Raw genomic sequence first — 19,731 nt, 5'->3', positions numbered from 1 at the left:
CTCATCTATTAAAAAGAAAAGAAAAAAAAAAATGCCCAGGTGTTGTGCTCTGTTAGACCTATTTTTATTTGGTTGAGAAGGTTCGCCTCGATAGAAAGGTCAAAGCTGACTCATGTGGGAGAGAAAGGACCCAACTGTCAATCTCATACCTCTTTCTTTTAAAGGGTCCTTTATTCTGGGGCAGGGCACATAAAGAGAACGTTATTCGAATGGTCAGTTCAGTGGTGAAACTGATGGGAGTCAGTGCTCCTTCGCTCCGCGTCCGTCTGGATTGGCATAAACTTACTCGCCTTCGCTGCTGCAAACACCTTCAGCAGTTGTTAGCAGAGCCAAAGAAAAGCACCCCACTCCACCTAAATGATACCTCCAACCCCTGCCAGTGCCCTGGACTTTTCATTCATTCTCATTTTTGGAGGCCCCCTGCCCCATATGCAAAGCAATAATAGAATCCTATCACCGGACAACCCCGGACAGCTCATTCATGCTGGTCTTTATCCTAGAGCAGAAGTCTGCAAGCTTTGATAAAGGACCAGAGATGAAATATTTCAGCTCTGCAGGTTCTAAGGTCTCCTTCGCAACTCTCAGCTCTGCCGTGGTTAACTCCATAGCAGCCTTTCGTAGACAATACAGAAACAAACGGGCGTGCCTGGGTTTCTACCAACACTTCCCCAAACAGGTATTTGGCCCTCTGGCTGTATTTTGCCAACCCCTGGCCCAGGGGAAAAAAATACTCACCGTCGTCTGACTTGCATTTCTTCAAGGAAAGAGAAAAAAAACGAACATTAATTGAGTGCGTGCTTGTGTCGGGCACTGTGCTAATTCTCAAAATAGCCCTTAGAGGTAGGCGTTGATATTTCTGTTTTCACCGTTCTTTCAGTCCGAGTAACATACAGTGGTTTTACAGCCCTGCTCTTGTATCGAACCAGCTTCATGGTGTCATTTCTTATATTTGAGAAAAAACTCTTCTGCTGCTGGTTACGATACTTAATCTCTTCCAAAGCACGTGGCTAACAGCTGCTTATCATCCTGTTTATATCCTTAAAATGATCGCCTCCCTACTCTTAAGAGAAGCCAGTTTCTTTGCTCACGACTCCTAGGTTCCCAGTGTTTGTCTTCGTAGCTCTCATCTGGACTGTATCTGGTTGCTTTATGTTCCTCCTAAGGTTAAAAACTGCAAAGGGTGCTAATACTCCGGCGTACCTAGGACACTCTACTAGACCCTGTTTACACTTACATCATGGTTTCCAACTGGGATCCAAGAGTACTTTTCTCCAGGTACAAATCATGAGATGTCCAGATGAAATGGCTACTATGAGCTGCATTTCTCAGCACTCCCTAAAAATTTGATCAAGTGTAATATGAACAAACTCACACCTATCGAGGGGAGAGAATGTGGCCCCATAACAGTTGGGATAGAACATTCTGAAAGAAGACCTACCTTTGAAGTATAACATAAGCACATGAATGTCCCACATGTGATCTCCCACAGATCCAGCAGGTCATAACCGGTCCCATTCACCTCTACCTGTAACAAGCCCAACTCTTCAAGAGCAGAAACATGACTTTGATTTTTCTTTCTACAGATAGTGAACTGTATAATACAGTTGACCCTTGAACAGCATGGGTTTGAACTGCTCAGGTCCACTTATACACGGTTTTTTAAAAAAATAAATACAGTGCAGTACTGTAAATGTATTTTCTCCATAATATTTTCTATAATAATATTTCTTAATATTTCTAATAATATTTTCTTCTCTCTCGCTTACCTTATTGTAAGAATGCAGAGTATAATACATACAACATACAAAAGATGTGTTAATCGACACTTTATGTTATCAGTGAGGCTTCTGGTCCCCAGTAGGCTCTTAGTAGTTAAGTTTGGGTGAGTCAAAAGTTATACACGGATTTTCCACTGGGTGGGGGTCAGCGCCCCTAATCCCCACATTGTTCAAGGGTCCACTGTGTACTATATTCTCAAGCCTCACTAATATATAGTTCTTGGTGCGACTGTATGTGCACTTTTATAAAATCATTTTAAATAAGCAAAACTGTTCACTAAATCCACGTGTAAGAAAGTCGGCCTCCTGCTTATGAGAAGGCTAAAGTTCCATCAAGTTTGAAGACGCAGCCCCTCTCTTCCCGTCTCTATTGGCAGTCCTCTTGGTCAGTTCCTGAGCCTTTCTCTCTTTCCGGGACCGGAATGTCGTGAAAGGGCAGGGGGCTTGGACCAGGACCTGGGAAACTTGGGCAGGGATCCCAGCACTGCCACTTTTTAACTATGATCCTTTGGGTTTATCTGTGAGCTATTTCCTGCATAGAGTATTGGGCTCATAGGGGCGCCTGGGTGGCATAGTCCATTAAGCGTCTGACTTGGCTCATGTCATGATCTAGGGTCCTGGGATCGAGCCCGCATGGAAGCTCTGCTCAGCTGGGAGTCTGCTTCTCCCTCTGCCCTTCCCCCCGCTCATGCGTTCCCTTCCTCTCTCTCTCTATCAGATAAATAAAATCTTTTTTTAAAAAAAAGATAAAAAGAAAATTGGGCTCATAATAGCTGCCTCTATCAGTAGTTGTAGTAATATTGCTGATGACTCCTAAGAACAGGCCTTTAGCATCATAGATCCTCTATAATGTCTGTTGGATTTAAGTTCTCATGGTTTAGTATGTCAGTCCGGTCCCGCCTTGTATGTCTGTTCTGGGGCTGGTCTCTGCCTGTCTCTACTCTTCAATCCTTTCCTTAGTAAACATTCTTCTCTAGGACGTGACTTCATGATCCTCTGCCTCCTATTGTGTCTGCCTTGGGCTTTGGCACCTGTACACTTCTAAACCATCTCTCTTGTTCTATTCAAGCGGGGGAAAGCCCAGAACAAACTTTCAATCCTGCAAGCCTTCCTAAAGTGAGACTTGAATGAGATTTTTCTGCATCTTTAAATCACTTAAGGTAGATATGTTCATCTACAGGCTGAATCAAACTGCAAAAAGGTTTTCGATTCAGAAATATAAAAAAAAAAAAACAACACAACAACACCCGAAGGAGAGAGACCCTCAAGCTTTACACTGTAGGAGATGCATATGCTTTGGAATCCAGGGTCTGGCTCTGCGCTAATTGCTTAGCGGGAATTATGGATGGCACTGGGGCTGCTCCTTTAACACTTGTGAGTCTAATTTTGCTCATATGCTCCTAGCAGGCAGAACCCCCGGCGGCCGCCTTGTTTTCACCATTATGGCCCCAGCACATAGCAAACTGCCTGACATGAATGAATGAGTGAACAAACTATAAAACAGGTTGATTATTCCTACCTAATCTGGTTGTTATAGGGACAAAATCAAATAGTATAATAAAACTATTCGTCCGGTTCCTGTCCCAAGGTGATCGTGCAACAAATGCTAATTCCCTTCTCTCCCATTTACTAAATTGACACACATAGTATAACATACTATATTCTCAAGCCACACTAATATATAGGTCTTCTGTATGATTGTATGAGCATCTTTATAAAATGACACTAAGTAAGCAAAACTCATCGAAGCATAAGAAAGTTGCTTATGAGAAATCTGAAATTAAAATCACTTGTAGCAGCAAATTATCAAGAGGATGGTAAAAAGAAACTTCCCTCTGAACAGTACTCATCTTTCAGAGCTCCTAGGAGGGTGTCCGACTCCTCTGTCCTTCAGCCCCATAGGCAGTTCAAGGATCCATCAGACTTAGCCAGAATATAAAGCCAAGAGCTCCAGTTGTCAACAATGGAAAGATGTCACTTGATTTTAAGAATTCAAGCACGTCTGATGAGTGGGTTTTGAAGTGTGTTCTGGTAGGGTGTTAATTGGTGTTAAAACAACAACAAAGTTCCAGAGCCAAATGCATTTGGGAAATCCTGAGCAGACCAAAGCAAACCACGTTTTGTTGCTGTGAGACCTCACTGGGTTTTACCACGGTGATTTTCCCACTCGCGCAAGAGAAACCCATGTAAGTGCCGTTGTCAGGGGTCGGGCACAGGGGCCGATATTAGGCAGGAAGGGTAGAGCATCTTCCCCTGGCACTGACTGACAGAAAGCCTGTGAGCCGTGTAGCTCCAGACACGTCCACCTTCTGGAAAACTGGCCCCATGTGGCCCTAGCAAACTGTCATGGAGATTAGGAGCATCGAAGTCAAAAGAGAAACAGGAAGTAATGTGCAGGCCACCCCCTTAAGCATCAAGATAGGACACAATGTCCTTATTTGCCACAATATGATAAGAGCTTAACACACACTCACAAGCATGTGCACACACGCACGTATATGTACACACACACAACTATGAAAGCACAGAATTGCGAAAGTGGCATAAGACTGATGGCCCTGGTGGATTTCGGCAACTCATCTGAAAGGCCAGAAGATGGGCAACAAGGATTTGGGGAATAAAAACATGGCCTAAAATGTTGAATTTGGCAGATCTCCCCTTGCCTGTCACTCCAATTACGAATTTGAAATTGTAGCCAAAGATAAATATCTTTCCTTCCATCAAAAAACTGTGTAGGTGTTAAAAGCTGCAATAATCTGCACGGATTCTTGCTGTCAGTCTTTGCCTCCCAGGCTTAGGGACTTTCAGCCTTTCCGTTCCCACTCCACAAAGTTCCCACCAGCAAGATGGCAGGCTTTTTTTTTTTTAACACTGTCACTTGCCCGAAGCACGTTTCAGTTAACTGTGGACCACAGAACCAGGAGAAACGTGGGAGTGAAATCTATTTTGGGTGAGCCTGAGCAGAAGCTTCTGCCCCTGGACCGGGAAAGTGCTAAAGCGAGATTATCTGTTCAGAGCACTCAGGATCCTCTTAGTCCAAGATCGGTGCCACACAAGAACGACAGAGAAATGCAAAAGAAAGATGGTCGGTTCTTCAAAGCTCAGTGCAGTTTTCCCTGCTGGACGTCATGAAACATTCTAATTGGGGTTTCACTTTGAAATTTTTATTTGAGGAGTTCATGTGGCACTATAGCATTTCTTTTAACTTTTCTGCGTTGACGCAAATTTTTCAGGCTCTTTAAGAGCTTCATATATATTTGTTGAGTAATCCTGAGATCGCTCTGAGTTTTGAGGAGTTTTTGTGATCATGGGTCATAAGGAAAGCATTTTTTAAGTACAGTTTGACTATCTGTGAAAACTGCCTAGCAACCATCCCTGTATCTGCCAGTCTAAATTAGCAGGTCTTCATCACAATGATTAGCCCATCCCCCTTGGGTGCGCTCTTTAGCCAACAAAATCCCCAAACTCTGCTGGTCACTGTTTCTTGGTGAAAGAGTTAGGTGGTGAATTTAGATTCTCCACCCTCATTCAAACCCTTGAAACTTTTCTTTCCAGAGTTTATGCCTCTTCAAACTTTTCATCAACGGATCCCAGTATCATCCCAGTTATTACATTGTTAATTATCCCATCTACTTCCCTCCCTATACAGAGCTGAAAATGTTCCAGAAGTACAATTATAGAAACTTCATTTCTAAGGATTTTGAGCACCTCACAGGTGTAACTTATATTGAGGTAAAATTCAGAGAACATAAAATTAACCATTTTAATGTATGCAATCCAGTGGCATTTAGTACATTCACAATGTTGTGCAATTACTACCTCTATCGAGTTCCAAAATCTTTTTATTACCCCCCCGATAAACTCCATACCCATTACGTAGTCATCGTCCATTGCCTGCCCCCCCCCCCAAGCCCCTGGCAACCACTAATCTGCTCTCTGTCTCTATGAATTCGCCTATTCTGGACATTTCATACAAATGGATCATACAATACATGGCCTTTTGTGTCGGGTGTCTTTCACTTAGCGTTAACACTCTCAAGGTTCATCCACATTGTTGTGTGTATTAGTACTTCACTCCTTTTTATGGATGAATAATATTGCATCGTATGGATAGACCCACAAGTGTAATTTTTATAGCCAAAATACATATCTTTATAAAATACAAAGTTTTAAGAGCCGTTAAGAGACACAAGAGGAGATACATCTCCTTAGGTAACCAGGTTGAAATTTTTCTAGTTTAAATGGAAGAATATAGACCTAGCTGCCAGCTAGCTTTGTGACTTTGTATAAATGAGCATCAGTACTCTTAATTAGAAAATAGCTAGATTTGGGCACCTGGGTGGCTCAGTTGGTTAAGCGACTGCCTTCGGCTCAGGTCATGATCCCGGAGTCCTGGGATCGAGTCCCACATCGGGCTCCCGGCTCAGCGGGGAGCCTGCTTCTCCCTCTGACCCTCTTCCCTCTCATGCTGTTTCTCTCTAATAAATAAATAAATAAATAAATAAATAAATAAATAAAATCTTTAAAAAAGAAAATAGCTAGATTTAGAGCTGAACCATTTCAGAGTGTTGCTTTGCTGACAAATTCCCAGCACCCTACACAGTACCCTACACATAGTCGGTCCTTGGTGGTGTTTACCAAACTTTGTGAAATACCCAGATCAACAAGATTACGGGTCTAGCATAGTCTGATATGCTCAGACATGGTTTATGTCATGCCACAATTGTATCGTTTTTAAGAGGATCGCTTGCATTTTTTAATTAGTCAAAACATTCTGCTATTAGGAACTGAAGTTTGCAAATCAACTTGAGAGCTTAACACACACATAGCAGGAGATGGTCTCATAGCAGGAGAGTCATATTTACCAATACGTTGCTTTATAGTTTATAAATGAGAACTCTTAACTTGCAACTGTAAATGAAGAGGGAAAATGGTGCATCCACTGGAGGAATTTGTGAGAAAGCTCATGAATATTTTCCATGGCATCTGCTGGGAATATGGTACAAAAAAAAAAAAAAACAATATAAGGAGAACGAAACGAGCCAGACAAAAACTCCTTTTTTTAATGTTTATTTTAGAAAGAGGCTAGTAATTGATTAAACTAATCCAATATCTGGAAACATTCTTTTTTAATCTTCACTTTGCCTTTTATGCAGTTTGAAATTTTGGAGACTCCTCTTTGAAGTGGAGCAGGGTCGAGTCTGAAAGGAACAAACAGTTTCCCAGACAGATGTGTGAAGAAATGCCTGGAGCTATGTGCTTCTCTCTGGGGTTAGATGTGAAGGGGCCAGGCTGTTAAATACACGGCAACATGAAATACGAATATTCTTTCACCTCCGTGGGGAATTTTTTTCCGATAGTAAAAAGGAAGGGGGGAGCAGCCATTCTACTGTTTCCCCAATTCCTTTGCCTCATCTTTAAGCTTGCATTCATTTGCATTGTGTTGCTGTGTTGTGCCATTCCCAGGTTCTTTTTGAGGCTCCCGTGGAAGAACAGCACTATTTTAAAATGATACTTCTTTTCCTTTTATTTTTTTTCATTCCTAGGCGGCAACGGTGAAAGGCATTTTGACATTTCTAAAAAGTTGTTTTGTTTAAATTACAGAGTCTCCATGGCAACTGCATCATCCCAGGTCCTAATTCCTGAAATCAACCTCAATGACACATTTGACACCTTTGCCTTAGATTTTTCCCGAGAGAAGAAATTGCTAGAATGTCTGGATTACCTTACAGGTATGTCTTGTGTGTGTGTGCGTGTGTGTGTGCGCGCGCGCGCTTTAATATTGTGGACATTCAGTGATACACATACTTTGCCACCACATCGATTCCCGAAAAACCAGAGGTGTGGGCTCCTGGTTTAGGAACGGAGTCTAGTATTCCCATAAATGATTTCTGGCACACTTTTTTTTTCCCACCCAAAACGACCAAATTGGGGACAGAGGTCCCAGACCAAACTGGGGACAGAGGAAAAGGGAGACTCTCGATAATTAAAAACATACTTCCGACCATTTTCCCTCCCTCTCAGAGTATGGGTGCCACAAATACCAGCTCTGCTGGCCATCAAAGAGATACATAAAGTAGCGTGGCTATTTTCCACTTCATCTCGGCAAGGCATCTGACTCTCACAGTGTCCTGGCAGAGAAAAAATTGGCAGCTAACTCTTGATTGGGTGTCTACTCTGCTTCAGCTCCTTGTATCCGAGGCCTTGTATAATCTTCACACCATCAGACTGAGGAAGCGTGTTATAATCCTCATTTTGCAGATGACGGAGGTCACCCATCTTGCTGGAGGTCGGGTAGCTAGCGAGTGGCCGAATTAGGATTTGGCTTGGGTGCATACGGACTCCAAAGACCTCTTGCTCTTTCTGGTAAAAGACGTCATTTCATCTTGGCAAAAGGTCACCATGGCAAATGTCCCAAAAATCACATGTGAATTCCTGGTGCCATGTTTCTGATAGGCTTTTGCTTTTTTTTTTTTTTTTTTTTGGTCAAGCTTAACAAAACAAAAGGAACCGCAATAAAAGAAAAGCTCGGGCTACTCCTATTCCTAACCATTCAAAATTTTCTTTGCTGTCAACCTCGAGAATGAGAATTGAAATCATTCGCTGGTAGAATGTGGACTGTTTGGATGACCTCTATTTGTGTTAGCAAAGCCACCAGTGCCTATGACTTTAGGAAGGTGCCAGAAGTGCACCGAACCGAGGACGTGCAGCCTTCGAGAGACCGCATCCCTAACTTAGCGTGGCATCAGCTTCCCCACTCCAGTTCCGTGTGTACGTGGCTGGGAAAGATGGAGCAGGAGAAAGGGAACATTGTGAGATGTTTGTTTTTACAGTCTGTGGATCAGAAGCGAGGAGTTTTATATCCAAGGGGCATGATACCCAGATAGGTTTTTTCTTTGCAAGAAGCCGAGGTGCTGTTTTTAGCCTTTTTGCATTTGCAAGGGAAGCAGTCATCCCACAAACTTCTTATCTTACGTCATTCTTTCAAACCATACCACTCCTATTAAGGAAGAAAGAAGTTGACTCCAAAATGCACTTGCAGTAAGGAACCAAACTTGGTTTCAAATATTTATTAATTTACTGCCCTCCTTTTTTAAGCTTTTAACTCCGGAGTCTGTCTAAACTAACACTACCTCCTAGAACCTTCCACAGTGATAAAAACATTCTGTATCTACACTGTCCATTATGGTAGCTGCTGACCACATGGGGCTATCAAAAACTTGAAATGTACATAGTGAGTCTTTACTTTTATTTGACTTTAATTAAACTTAATTGAAATATAAAAAGCCTGTGGCTACTGTATTAGACAGTGCAGGTCTAGACTTTCTCTGGCTGAGCTGTTTTTCATGATGGCATCCTATGAAAAAAATCCCTCTTTTTTTTTTCTCTTACATCATTTGGGATTGAGTATGATTGCAACAACAGAAAATCCAGTTAGCAGTGACTAAACCCAGCAAGGGGTGTTTGTATCACACAAACCCGAGCACGGAGGTATGAGCTCCAGGCCTGGGCAGCAGCTCAGTGAGGACCTCAGACCCCAGGCTGTTGCTCTTTTTCTACTCTGCCACCTTTGCTGTGTTGCCTTTTTGCCACATGATCACAGCACAGCTGCCCCGCCTCCATGCCATCGTGCTCAAGTTCCAGGTAAAAAGAGAGGGACGCAGGGGAAACGGGGACAAAAATCTGTCTTTATTAGGAAAACAAAAAGCTTGCTCAGAAGACCCATCTGGCAAATTCCCACTTGTGTCTCATGGGCCAGATCCACGTCACAAGGTCATGCCCAAGGACAAAGAGGGCTGAAAGACTGTTGGGCCAGGCACATGACCTTTCTGCACAAAATCAGTGTCTTGTTGACCTGAGTGTCTCCTCCCCATTTCCCAAGAATCATCTAATGGTGTTCAGGTGGGCATACATTCATGGGCTATGTCTGCATGCGAATGCCAAGGCAGCGATTAGAGGGGAAAGTGTGAAAGTAGTTCACACTGACTAGGACCGTGTATGCCATATATCATCCCGATGGCTGTTTATGCCAAGCTTGAGACCACATGGGGTACCTGCCATTCTGCCTTCTGAACGTCAAACCTCAAATACAAATCTGGCCCATTTCTAGACATAACATCGATCCTGGCCATAACATATGATGCTTGGCTGATATTGCCAAGTCCAAATAGTTTATCAGACATTTGTAAGCAGGAAATGAAGTGTTTGTGGAGTATTAGCCCACCATTTCTCGTGTCCTGTTTATGACAGAGGCAAGAAAATAACAGTTCTGCTACCAATCCCACGAATATTGAAATTGGCAGCGTGCTGCTATTCTCGTTTACGGTAAATTGGGTATTGACTTTTCACGACAAACCCATTGGGCTTATAATCAAAACAGGGTTAGCCTGCATGGCTGTGAAAACAAGATTTTTTTTTTTCTCCCCGTGACAAGCCTCTAAGTGGTATGTCAAGTTAATAACCCAGAGAGGTGACATTTCCTCCCCAATCACAGCTACTGCCATGTGTCTCACAGCTACTGGCTTATTTTGAACGTAAGTGTGCTTTCTATTTAATCCCGTATTGCAATGCAGAAAGGACGAAATCTTTCTACAGTGGTTGATGGAAAAGTAATTCAGTGGACTGCTTAGATTATGGGAGAATAAGCATTTCTCCACCGCTCCCTCCCGGGTGATCGCACACCAACAGGGACCACACAGACAATCATAAGGACATTTTATGGTGCAGCTGGGCCTCCCCGCGGAATGCTTCTCTGGCTTCGTGTCGCTGATTCATGCACATCCAAGTCACAGCACATGACACTAAATCTTGCATGTGGATACTTCTTATACTTATACAGATGTATAAATACATAGTCCAAAAAGAATGCTTTAGGGGCTCTATAGAGCCCTTCTGTCCTAATACATGACTTAATGCGGTGCCTGCCCACATGTATAGGTGTGCAGTAATGCTCGTGGAATTCACTAAGCAAGAAACAAAGCTGGTCTAATTGACTTTATACAACAAACATAAAAGTTACTTGCTGTGTACGGTATTTGTCCTGGACATCTCTTCAGCGGACAAAAGGAAGAAGCCTAAAACAATTCGAGTTTTCCGTTTACCATTTTTAAGAACTCATCTCCTTCTTTGGGTTTGTTTAGGACTCCTCAGTCCTAATCAAAGTTAAGAGCAGGAAAGAACTCTGCAATAGTGTGAACAGAGGTTGCTACAAATCTATAGAATGCAGATATGTTTCTCCTTTTGAAGTTAGGTTCTCGTATACAGAAGAGTGGCAATAAAGGCCCAGATCGATTCTCTAAACCAGGGGTTGGCAAACTTTGACTATAAAGGGCCAGATGGTAAATACTTTAGGCTTTGCAGGACATATGGTCCCAACTACTCAACTCTGCTAGTGCACAAAAGCAGCCACAGACAATACATAAATGAATGAGCCTGGCTGCGTTCCAATAAAACTTTATTTACAAAAACAGGCAGTGGGCCAGATTTGGCCCATAGCCATAGTTTGCCAACCCCTGCTCTGAAATACTGCTGCCAGTGCAGAGCACTCACTGCCTAGTGTTTTTCTTGCTCACAAACTCTTCTCATAAAACCAGTTACGGAAATCAAGCCAGTAGATTTTGAGTCAACTTCAATCATTATTTTGGTAGGATTTAGACTTCTCTGCTCCAGACTGTGTTCAAGATATAAAACAGCAACCTTCTCCAGTGATAAAGTTAACCAAATGCCAAGGAACCATGTTTTCTTTGGGGAAGGAAAATGTACTTCTTAGATATAATTGATTGTTAATCATGTTCTTCTTAATTTGAAATATCACCTATAAATTGAAAAATGAGAAGAAAATAGGGCTACACTAATAAGGTGGGTTTTTTTTTAAGATTTTATTTATTTATTTGACAGAGAGAGACAGTGAGAGAGGGAACACAAGCAGGGGGAGTAGGAGAGGGAGAAGCAAGACTCCCCACTGAGCAGGGAGCCTGATGCGGGGCTTGATCCCAGAACCCCAGGATCATGGACTGAGCCACCCAGGCGCCCCAGGTTTTTTTTTTTTTTAAATAAGTCATCAAAACATTTAATGAAAGAAAATTTTCAAACAATTATTTGACTGGTTTGTTATAGGATAACAAACATTGGTATTTTTCCAGTTGGGTATATAAATATAAAAATAAGTGACCTCACAAAGCTCCAAGGTTGGCAAACTTTGGCTCGTAGGCCAAATCTAGCCCTCACCGGTTTTGTAAATAAAGTTTTACTGGAAGCTGCCCACGTCCATATGAGTATGAATTGCCCATGGTTGCCTTCATAGTTCAGCAGTGGAGTTGAGTAGGTACAACAGAGACCATATGGCCCGCAGAGCCTAAAATATTTACCACCCAGCCCTTTAGTGGAAAAGTTTGCCATCTCCCCAGTGTGGATGAAATCACAGAAGTTCATCTTGTTTGTTTTTTGTTTAATATTTTTTTTTCATGGATAAGAGTATTATTTGCTTAACCTCCTAAACGTACTTTCATGTGAAATAGAGATAAGTCCCTACTGGCTGGCTAAGTCACGCTACCTGTTAACAATCACAGCGGCAACCAGCCAACCAAACGTTCATTCTTTGGATTGGGGTCACCACCTCTGGGATGGATAGTGGTCCTGATGGACCTGTGTAGAAAGGCCTGCTATGACCGTCACACATCTCCTCTGAACTGTGTCCCGGAGGTGCCTGGCTCTTCGCTGATGAGCATTCTTGATCCCCACAGCTCCCAACCCTCCCACGATTAGAGAAGAGCTCTGCACCGCTTCCTATGACACCATCACCGTTCATTGGACCTCTGATGATGAGTTCAGCGTGGTTTCCTATGAGCTCCAGTACACCATATTCACCGGACAAGCCAACGTTGTTAGTGAGTATTGCACCCCGTATCGATTTCTCTGTTTGGTGACTGTTTTCAGTTAGATCGCATTTCTAAATTGAAGCGTCAAGGGAAGACGAGGAAGGAAGGAGTACACAGTATGTATTGGCTGCATTTCCTAACCAAGAAGATGATAGCATTCACTTGAACTATACTAGCAAAAATAGTGGGCCAAAGAGTGGTGAACATTAGTGATCTCTAGCAGACCACACGGGTGAGTCTTACAAACATATGGTTAAGGGAAAGAAGCAGGAAACAAAAGAATACATGCAGTATGAATCTGTTTATACAGTCATAATTTAAAGATTAAAAAGAAAACTATTTTGTGGGGCACCTGGGTGGCTCAGTCGGTTAAGTGTCCGACTCTTGATTTTGGCTCAGGTCATGATCGAGCCCTGCATCGAGCTCCACGCTCAGCGGAGAGTCTGCTTGAGATTCTTTCTTCTTCTGCCCCTCCCCCCGCACTCGCACATGCACATGTACACTCTCTCTCTCTCTCAAATAAATAAATCTTAAAAAAAGAAACTGTTTTGTTTAGAGATGCATACATAGGTGTAAAAACTACAAATAAAAGCGAAGATGATGGTTACTTCCGGGATGGGAAGGGAGTGGCACCATTAGGAAGCAACACATGGGGGGCTCATGGGGTTAACTACTTTCTGGGTGGGAGGTACATGGTTTAGTCATTATATCATACATTTAATATTAACTACTTTTCTGAGTGTTATTTCACAATGTAAAAAAAGAATTTAATAAAATGGATAGCCAAGCAATGCCAAATACCGCGTCCCGTTTGGAGGAGAGCAGGCCCGTCATTTGAAATGTTAGTCATTGGCCCCCACCTGGGAAGAATTTCAGACCTGACTTGAAACACAGAGAGGTCCTTCTCTAACTGGGACCCGAGCCCATGAGATACTTGGTATCAGAGACAATTTGATGATCTCAGCCCCAGTTGCTGGCCAGAGAGGTGATAACAAAGGAATCTCTCCTCCCTACCCCCACAGTTATTCAAATTGAGTTGAGTAAATGGGAAAGAACCAGAAGAAGTGGCTTTCCAGGGGAGCAAGTTTGAAACTTCTTTAGCAAATTAAAATAGAACACGTCAAAGTAGAATAGAATAGAATAGCAGTCACTTTTCAACAAAGAAATGTTTTGAATAAACCCATATCGACTGAATGTGCTTTTATTATATACACCTCTTCTCCTTTAACCACACTGTTCTTTCCTAGCACAAGTAATTCTGAAGCGCGTGATGCTTAAAAAAGAAATTAGATTTAGGATTAATTAAAAGAGTGATATGTGAAGACCTCCACCCCCGAGTAACTAAAGTATCGCTGGCTCATACCAACAACTGGACCCCCCAGCTTCCTTAGATCCTCGTTTTCCAGGCTTCCCTCCTCGACCCTCTGACCTTCCACTCTCTAATTGGCCTGCCTTGGAAGCTGTTATTAAAATCTTCCCATTTTCCAGGAATGTGTAAGGGGGAAAAAAATCACGAAATGGCCAGCTGCCGGAGTAAGAGGGTGGACGTGGTGGGTGTAACAAAAATGTCTTGGGGGGAAATGATGGTTTAACTAAGTTTTGAAAGAGAGTGGGTACATATCAGCAAGTTAAGGGGATGCCAGGCAGCCACATCATCGGGGGCAAACCTGTGGAGACAGAGAATGGCAAGGCATTTTCTGAGACATCGTCTATTCAAGCCTGGCTGGAGAACTGAGTGGGGAAGGGGAGACGGTGGGAAATGAAGACAGAGAAATAGAACCAGGACTCAAACCCATATAGGTCTGGTTCCAGAAAGCACATGTTCTTAATCATCAGTCTCTTAATCCTAACCCACAGTAAAGACCTAGACCACCGAGGGCCACTCGGGCTACACAGTGTGGGATTTTTCCCTATGGGCTTGGGTGTCACACAGAGCAGCAGTGCGATCAGATATACGGTTAGAAGCCCCCTCAGGCAGTGCCATGGAGGATGGAGTGGAACAGGGCAAAACTAAAAGCAGAGACATGAACTTGGAGGTTCGTAGTAATTCGAGAAGGCAGAGATGGCCGGGACCTACCAATGGCACTAGCACCAAAGAAGGCAAGAAGATAATTCCAGAAAGACTTCTCCTCCTCTGGCCCATATCCCCGGGAAACACCCTTACCATCTTCAGCTATTTGAAGTGCTTTTGGGGGCAAGTCTAAGCAGCACTGGTATATCAATGCTTTGGCATCATTTTGCTCTCCTTTCAGGATTTTGGATTCTTCTGATATTGCTCCTCATCCCTAGTTCTACGTGCCCCTCTACAAATCATGAAAAAATACTAACTTCCCTAAAATCTTTCTTTTTAGTAAGTAATGCACGAACACTGTAATAATGTATAAAATGTCTACAGTGACACTTGGTTGTTTTTCAGTATGGCAGCCACCCTGTTTCCAAAGTTACCCACTGCACCAACTCCGTTTCACACGCATCTCTCCTGTGGTAGTCTGTTAATACCCAAGGGTGCACATACACTCACACACACCTAGGAATACATTTTTTAGGGACACAAAAGGTAGCAGGCCAAACACAGTTCTTTACCTTGCTTTTTTCACCCAGAACAATCTCTCTTTTGATTAACTCAGAAACAACTGGTCAGGGACCTTAAGTACATTTACAAACTCCCTTCACCTTTGCCATATGATGTACCACCAAGGAGTGATAACGATGATAGGACTTTTGTCCTTTGCCATACTCTGTTGGTTAGAAGCAGGTCACAGGTCTTGCCTACACTCAAGGAGGGCGAATTATGCAAAGTCGTGAGTAGTATGGAGTGAGAATCATGGGGGCTACCCCAGGGCGTGTCCACCATAGATGGTTATGTCTTTCCTGAAGTGCCTTGAAGCGAATTTTTGTGGGCATTTGGACAGTACGTAGAGCTTTGGCCTGGCCTGGCAGGCCCTGTATCAGTTGGCTTTGGCTGATAGGCCAACAACCACAGAAGTTAAGGAGCATATAACAATAAACATGTATTGCCGTGTGTCTGGAATCAGGCTGACCTTGGTGAGGCTCCGTCGCGGTCAGGCTGCGGACTGGGGAGGCCGGCTGCCACACGGCTCCCCCCTGCAGTCCCACGCGGGCACGTTCTCCTGGGGAGCGCAGCGCGTGGCTCTAAGGACAGGCCCACTTGCACACGTGCTTCGCAAGCCCCTGTCTTTGTCACGTTAGCTGATGTGCCAGAGGCCAGAGCAAGTCCCACAGGTGAGCCCAGAGTCAGAGGGCCTGCGAGGTTCCATGGCAAAGGGTATGGAAACGCGAGGAGCGAGGACATGGAGCCAGAAGGCGATACACTCTAGAACCCTGACTCGATCGCAGTGCTTCCCTCCATCCCCCGAATGAAAAGAAGAGATCTATTGCTCGAAACTTAGGGTTTCTCTGGGACTGACTTGGCTTCCATGCGGTTGGCATGAAAAATAATACCAAAACAAGACATCTAAGTGGAATAGATGCGAAAAGGCCATGCCTACGGACATCCACCAGCAGCGACACCACTGAATTCAGAGCTCTGTGCTCGGTGATTCCAGAGACGGTGTTTTGTTCCCCAAAAGCAGTTGACACAAGAAAATAAAGGGGATCGACTTCATGAAGATGACAGACCTTGCTTATTTGATGGACAGATGTCAGAAAGGCTATTCCTCCCAGGACCGATGGAAGTCAGGGAAACTGCAGGTGCCCATCCGACTGGGGTACTCTCATCAGCTTGTTAGTACTCAGAGCTCTTTGTCTCTTGAACGTCCATTAAACCAGTAGAGTGAAGTCCTGAGGCCTACCGGATCAAATCGTAACAATGAAAGAATAAATGTAGATAAAAAAGCAATAGTTCTTCTTAACTATTATATATATTTCTAATGGCCGAGAGAGACCTGGATTTGAATCCCAACTGTGGACCTCACTAGCTCCATAATTTGGGACAAATCATTTAACAACCTCTGAATCTGTTTCCTCATCTGTAAGAAGAGGTAATGTTTTAACTTCCCCTGGTTGAGATGATAAAAGTATAGGTCTGAGCCCTGTGCTTCCCACAGCGTGAGCACAGAGGTATTCAAAGTTATGATTCCTACAAAAATACGGCTACACTCACCTGTCATTGCATTTTTTTAAAAGCTGATGTTTTGGGTCATAGGATAAAGATCAGTCGTGAAATTAGCCAGGATTACCTACATGATGGCATTTTACACGATCTTCATGTGCAAGGCCTTCCCTGAATGTTGTTTGTCCATCTGTCCTACCATTTGGAGGAATATCCTTTTTGGATGTTGTTACATTGAATGACAAGAGCTAATAGTAAAACTGTACCGAAAATTAGAAGACCAAATGCCCCAAAACTGGCCATAGCTCCTCGCGCCACTAGGAATCTTGGACTGCCTGTAGGTCATGGTTCCTTCACTTGTCATAATAAATTCTAGTTAATTGCCCACAACTGACTTCAGTGAAGGAGAATCAGATAATATCTGTGAAGCTTTTAATCTTATAAAAAGGCTCTCCCTAATCAAATTCATATATTCAAATGCAAAATTAATGACACTATTAATTTTTTATTATGCATTTTTATTAACAGACTTAAGCCTACAGATGTTAACGAATTGCTTATTAATAAGTAGATATGTATTTAATTTGACAACGTTTCTCATGTTTTTTCCAAAACCACTTCCAGTGCACCATTTAAAATCCTAAATGGGGCCTTTTCCCAGCAGCCTATTTTTATTATTAGCAAAAGTCCAAAGATGCGTTTCTCCAGGTCTCCATGGCGAAGTAGTTATCTGTATTTAATTAATTTTAGTCGTTTTGAAAACATTCATGAGCGTTACTAAACAGATACTATTTTTACAGAGAAGAAGGAAAAGAATGTTCACTTCGGTCCGATCTGGTAGAAGAAACAAAGGATGTTTGAAGCCGCGTGCCGCCTCTCTGAGGGGTGTCCGTGTTGCGTAATGTTTTATACATAATGTTTTACTGCAAGATGACAGTTGCTATACAAGGCTCTGAAATCCCAAATGTAATTAGGATCTTGTAATGAGCAGCATTATGTAGGGAGATGCTTCTGACCCATTGTGAACGAGAACAAGGTATATAAAATTGAAAAACTCAATTAAGTTTCATTATGAACTAATTATCTCCCAAGTTCCATTGTTGTTTTAATACTCGAAGCTGAATTAGAGAAGGTGGATGTCGGAATACTCTCAAAGATGATTGAAAACGAGTTTGGAGAAAAGTGAAGTTTCCGTGCAGGATGGTTACATGGGTGTTTCATAAAGAGATGCATAAAACCTGGTCAACAGCCCCGACACAGTGGGGTATCGAGGCAGACAGGTCTGGCACTTGGCACCATACGCAAGACGTTATGTGGTGTTGGCCCAACACCAACACTAGCAACTTAGTAATGGTGTGCTCAGAGGCACCCCCTTACTCCAGCCCCCAGAAGAAAATGGTCGATGCTGCTTTCTTGGCATTTTTAATCAACTTCTCAATTACTATCCTGACAATAATAATAACAGAAAGGTAAGCCACCACAGAAATCGTGAGCGTTCGCGAGAGCAGATTGTCCCAGTGTAAAGCTATCCAATCAAATTTTACTACTCCATAAACATTTTTGTTCTTTTAATATTCGAGGGAAAAAAATTAGCGACCTCTTCAAAATAATCAGGATGCTCGGGGTCCCTTTTCTGTTTGGAAAAGGGTTCTGAAACATTAAATCTTTTTTGTTGGGTTAAGGCTTTGGATTATAGGCCAAGTTGCTGTTCATAGCGATTTCAGACATCTGTTTGATGATGTCGCTGAAAGCATCCCCCCACCACATGAAGCCCAGCTTTTCGGTTGTACAGTGATGTAAAGTTTATTGAAACATTTTTACATTTGCTTTCTTTGACCACAATAATCATTTTCCTGTAACATATGCAATTAAACAGGAACAGTGTAAATGCAGTGACATTGATAGGATTCTCATTCGATTCTACTGAATGCCGTTACTGTTTTCGTTCGTGCTTGACTGCTGTTGACAAAGGTCTAGGATTGCCTAGGATTATCCTAGGCAATAGAAAAGCTCATTGTTTTTGTTTTATTACTGTTGTAAGATCACGATTAAATATCTAAAGTGAGTCGCAGGCTTCTTGGGGCCCAGAGCTCAGAGTTCAAAATGACCCTTCTTTGGTCGGATCTAAATCTGTGATTTGGCCATGGCACTATCCAGAAGCATTGAGCGTATTACAGCTATATTCAAGGAAACGGTAAGGTGAAAAAGTAGCAAAAGGGAAATGTAGTAAGGAGAGTCCCGTGTTACTGAACCACTGGTGGGTGTTTTCCCGGGTCTTACACGAGTGAGAATCAGTGGGAGAACAGAGGGCTAAGAGTTGGGGGAAAATTGGGGGTGGGGTGGGAGTGGGGGTGAATGGTGCCTCAGTTGAGCGCACACACACATTCAGCCGCTTCCGTGAGCCTCCCGTCATTCCCTTGCTTTATGCTGGTTTTATCAAATCTGGCGGTGCTGCTGGTGAAATGTTTGCAGGTGGAGATGAAAAGAGGTAATAGAGAACTCACGGGGTCAGATCTGACCTTGTGAGTTTATTATACGTGTGTGAGTTTATATATGTCTATGACTCAGTGGAGGGTGTCTAAAAAGACTGTGCTTCCAAGGTACAGATCGTATGAGGTGAAGTTTCGCACTTGACGGAATACTTCTAAGGTTCCTCTCAACTGTGAGACTAGCATGAACAATGTCTAACTCAAAATTTGGAGAAAGTATTTAGTAGGATTCAAAGACAGATGTCACGGGGCTGTGAATATCTTGGAATGCCATGCAAATATTTGTGGCTTGGTGTGGATCTGCACATGTGACTTTCCTTCTATAGAAATGTTTTATTAGATTCTCAAAGAGGTGAGACCAAAGAAAGATTAAGGGACTGCTTCTTGGGATTACAGTAAGGTATAAGTTGCCTCAAGATCAAAAGAACTAACTCTTTGACTTGCAAATCCATTGAAAGGGAAAGGGTGGGGGGGGTTGGAGCCCCTCAGGAAGTGGGGGGGCTCAGCCCTCTACC

At 43.0% G+C, this 19,731-nt stretch overlaps 1 protein-coding gene across 1 annotated transcript in view; it reads left to right on the top strand.

Annotated features, from left to right (window-relative positions):
- Positions 1-19,731, top strand: part of MID1 (midline 1) — a 585,480-nt gene that overhangs the window by 554,324 nt on the left and 11,425 nt on the right. Inside the window, exons 12-13 of the mRNA XM_032391085.1 lie at positions 7,383-7,510; positions 12,521-12,664. Coding sequence (XP_032246976.1) covers positions 7,383-7,510; positions 12,521-12,664 — 272 coding nt within the window. The remainder of the gene's footprint in view (positions 1-7,382; positions 7,511-12,520; positions 12,665-19,731) is intronic.

This window comes from Phoca vitulina, unplaced genomic scaffold (assembly GCF_004348235.1).
Source record: "Phoca vitulina isolate PV1807 unplaced genomic scaffold, GSC_HSeal_1.0 scaffold60, whole genome shotgun sequence".
Classification (NCBI taxonomy): Eukaryota; Metazoa; Chordata; class Mammalia; order Carnivora; family Phocidae; genus Phoca; species Phoca vitulina.
This window is presented reverse-complemented; position numbering and strand designations above follow the sequence as displayed.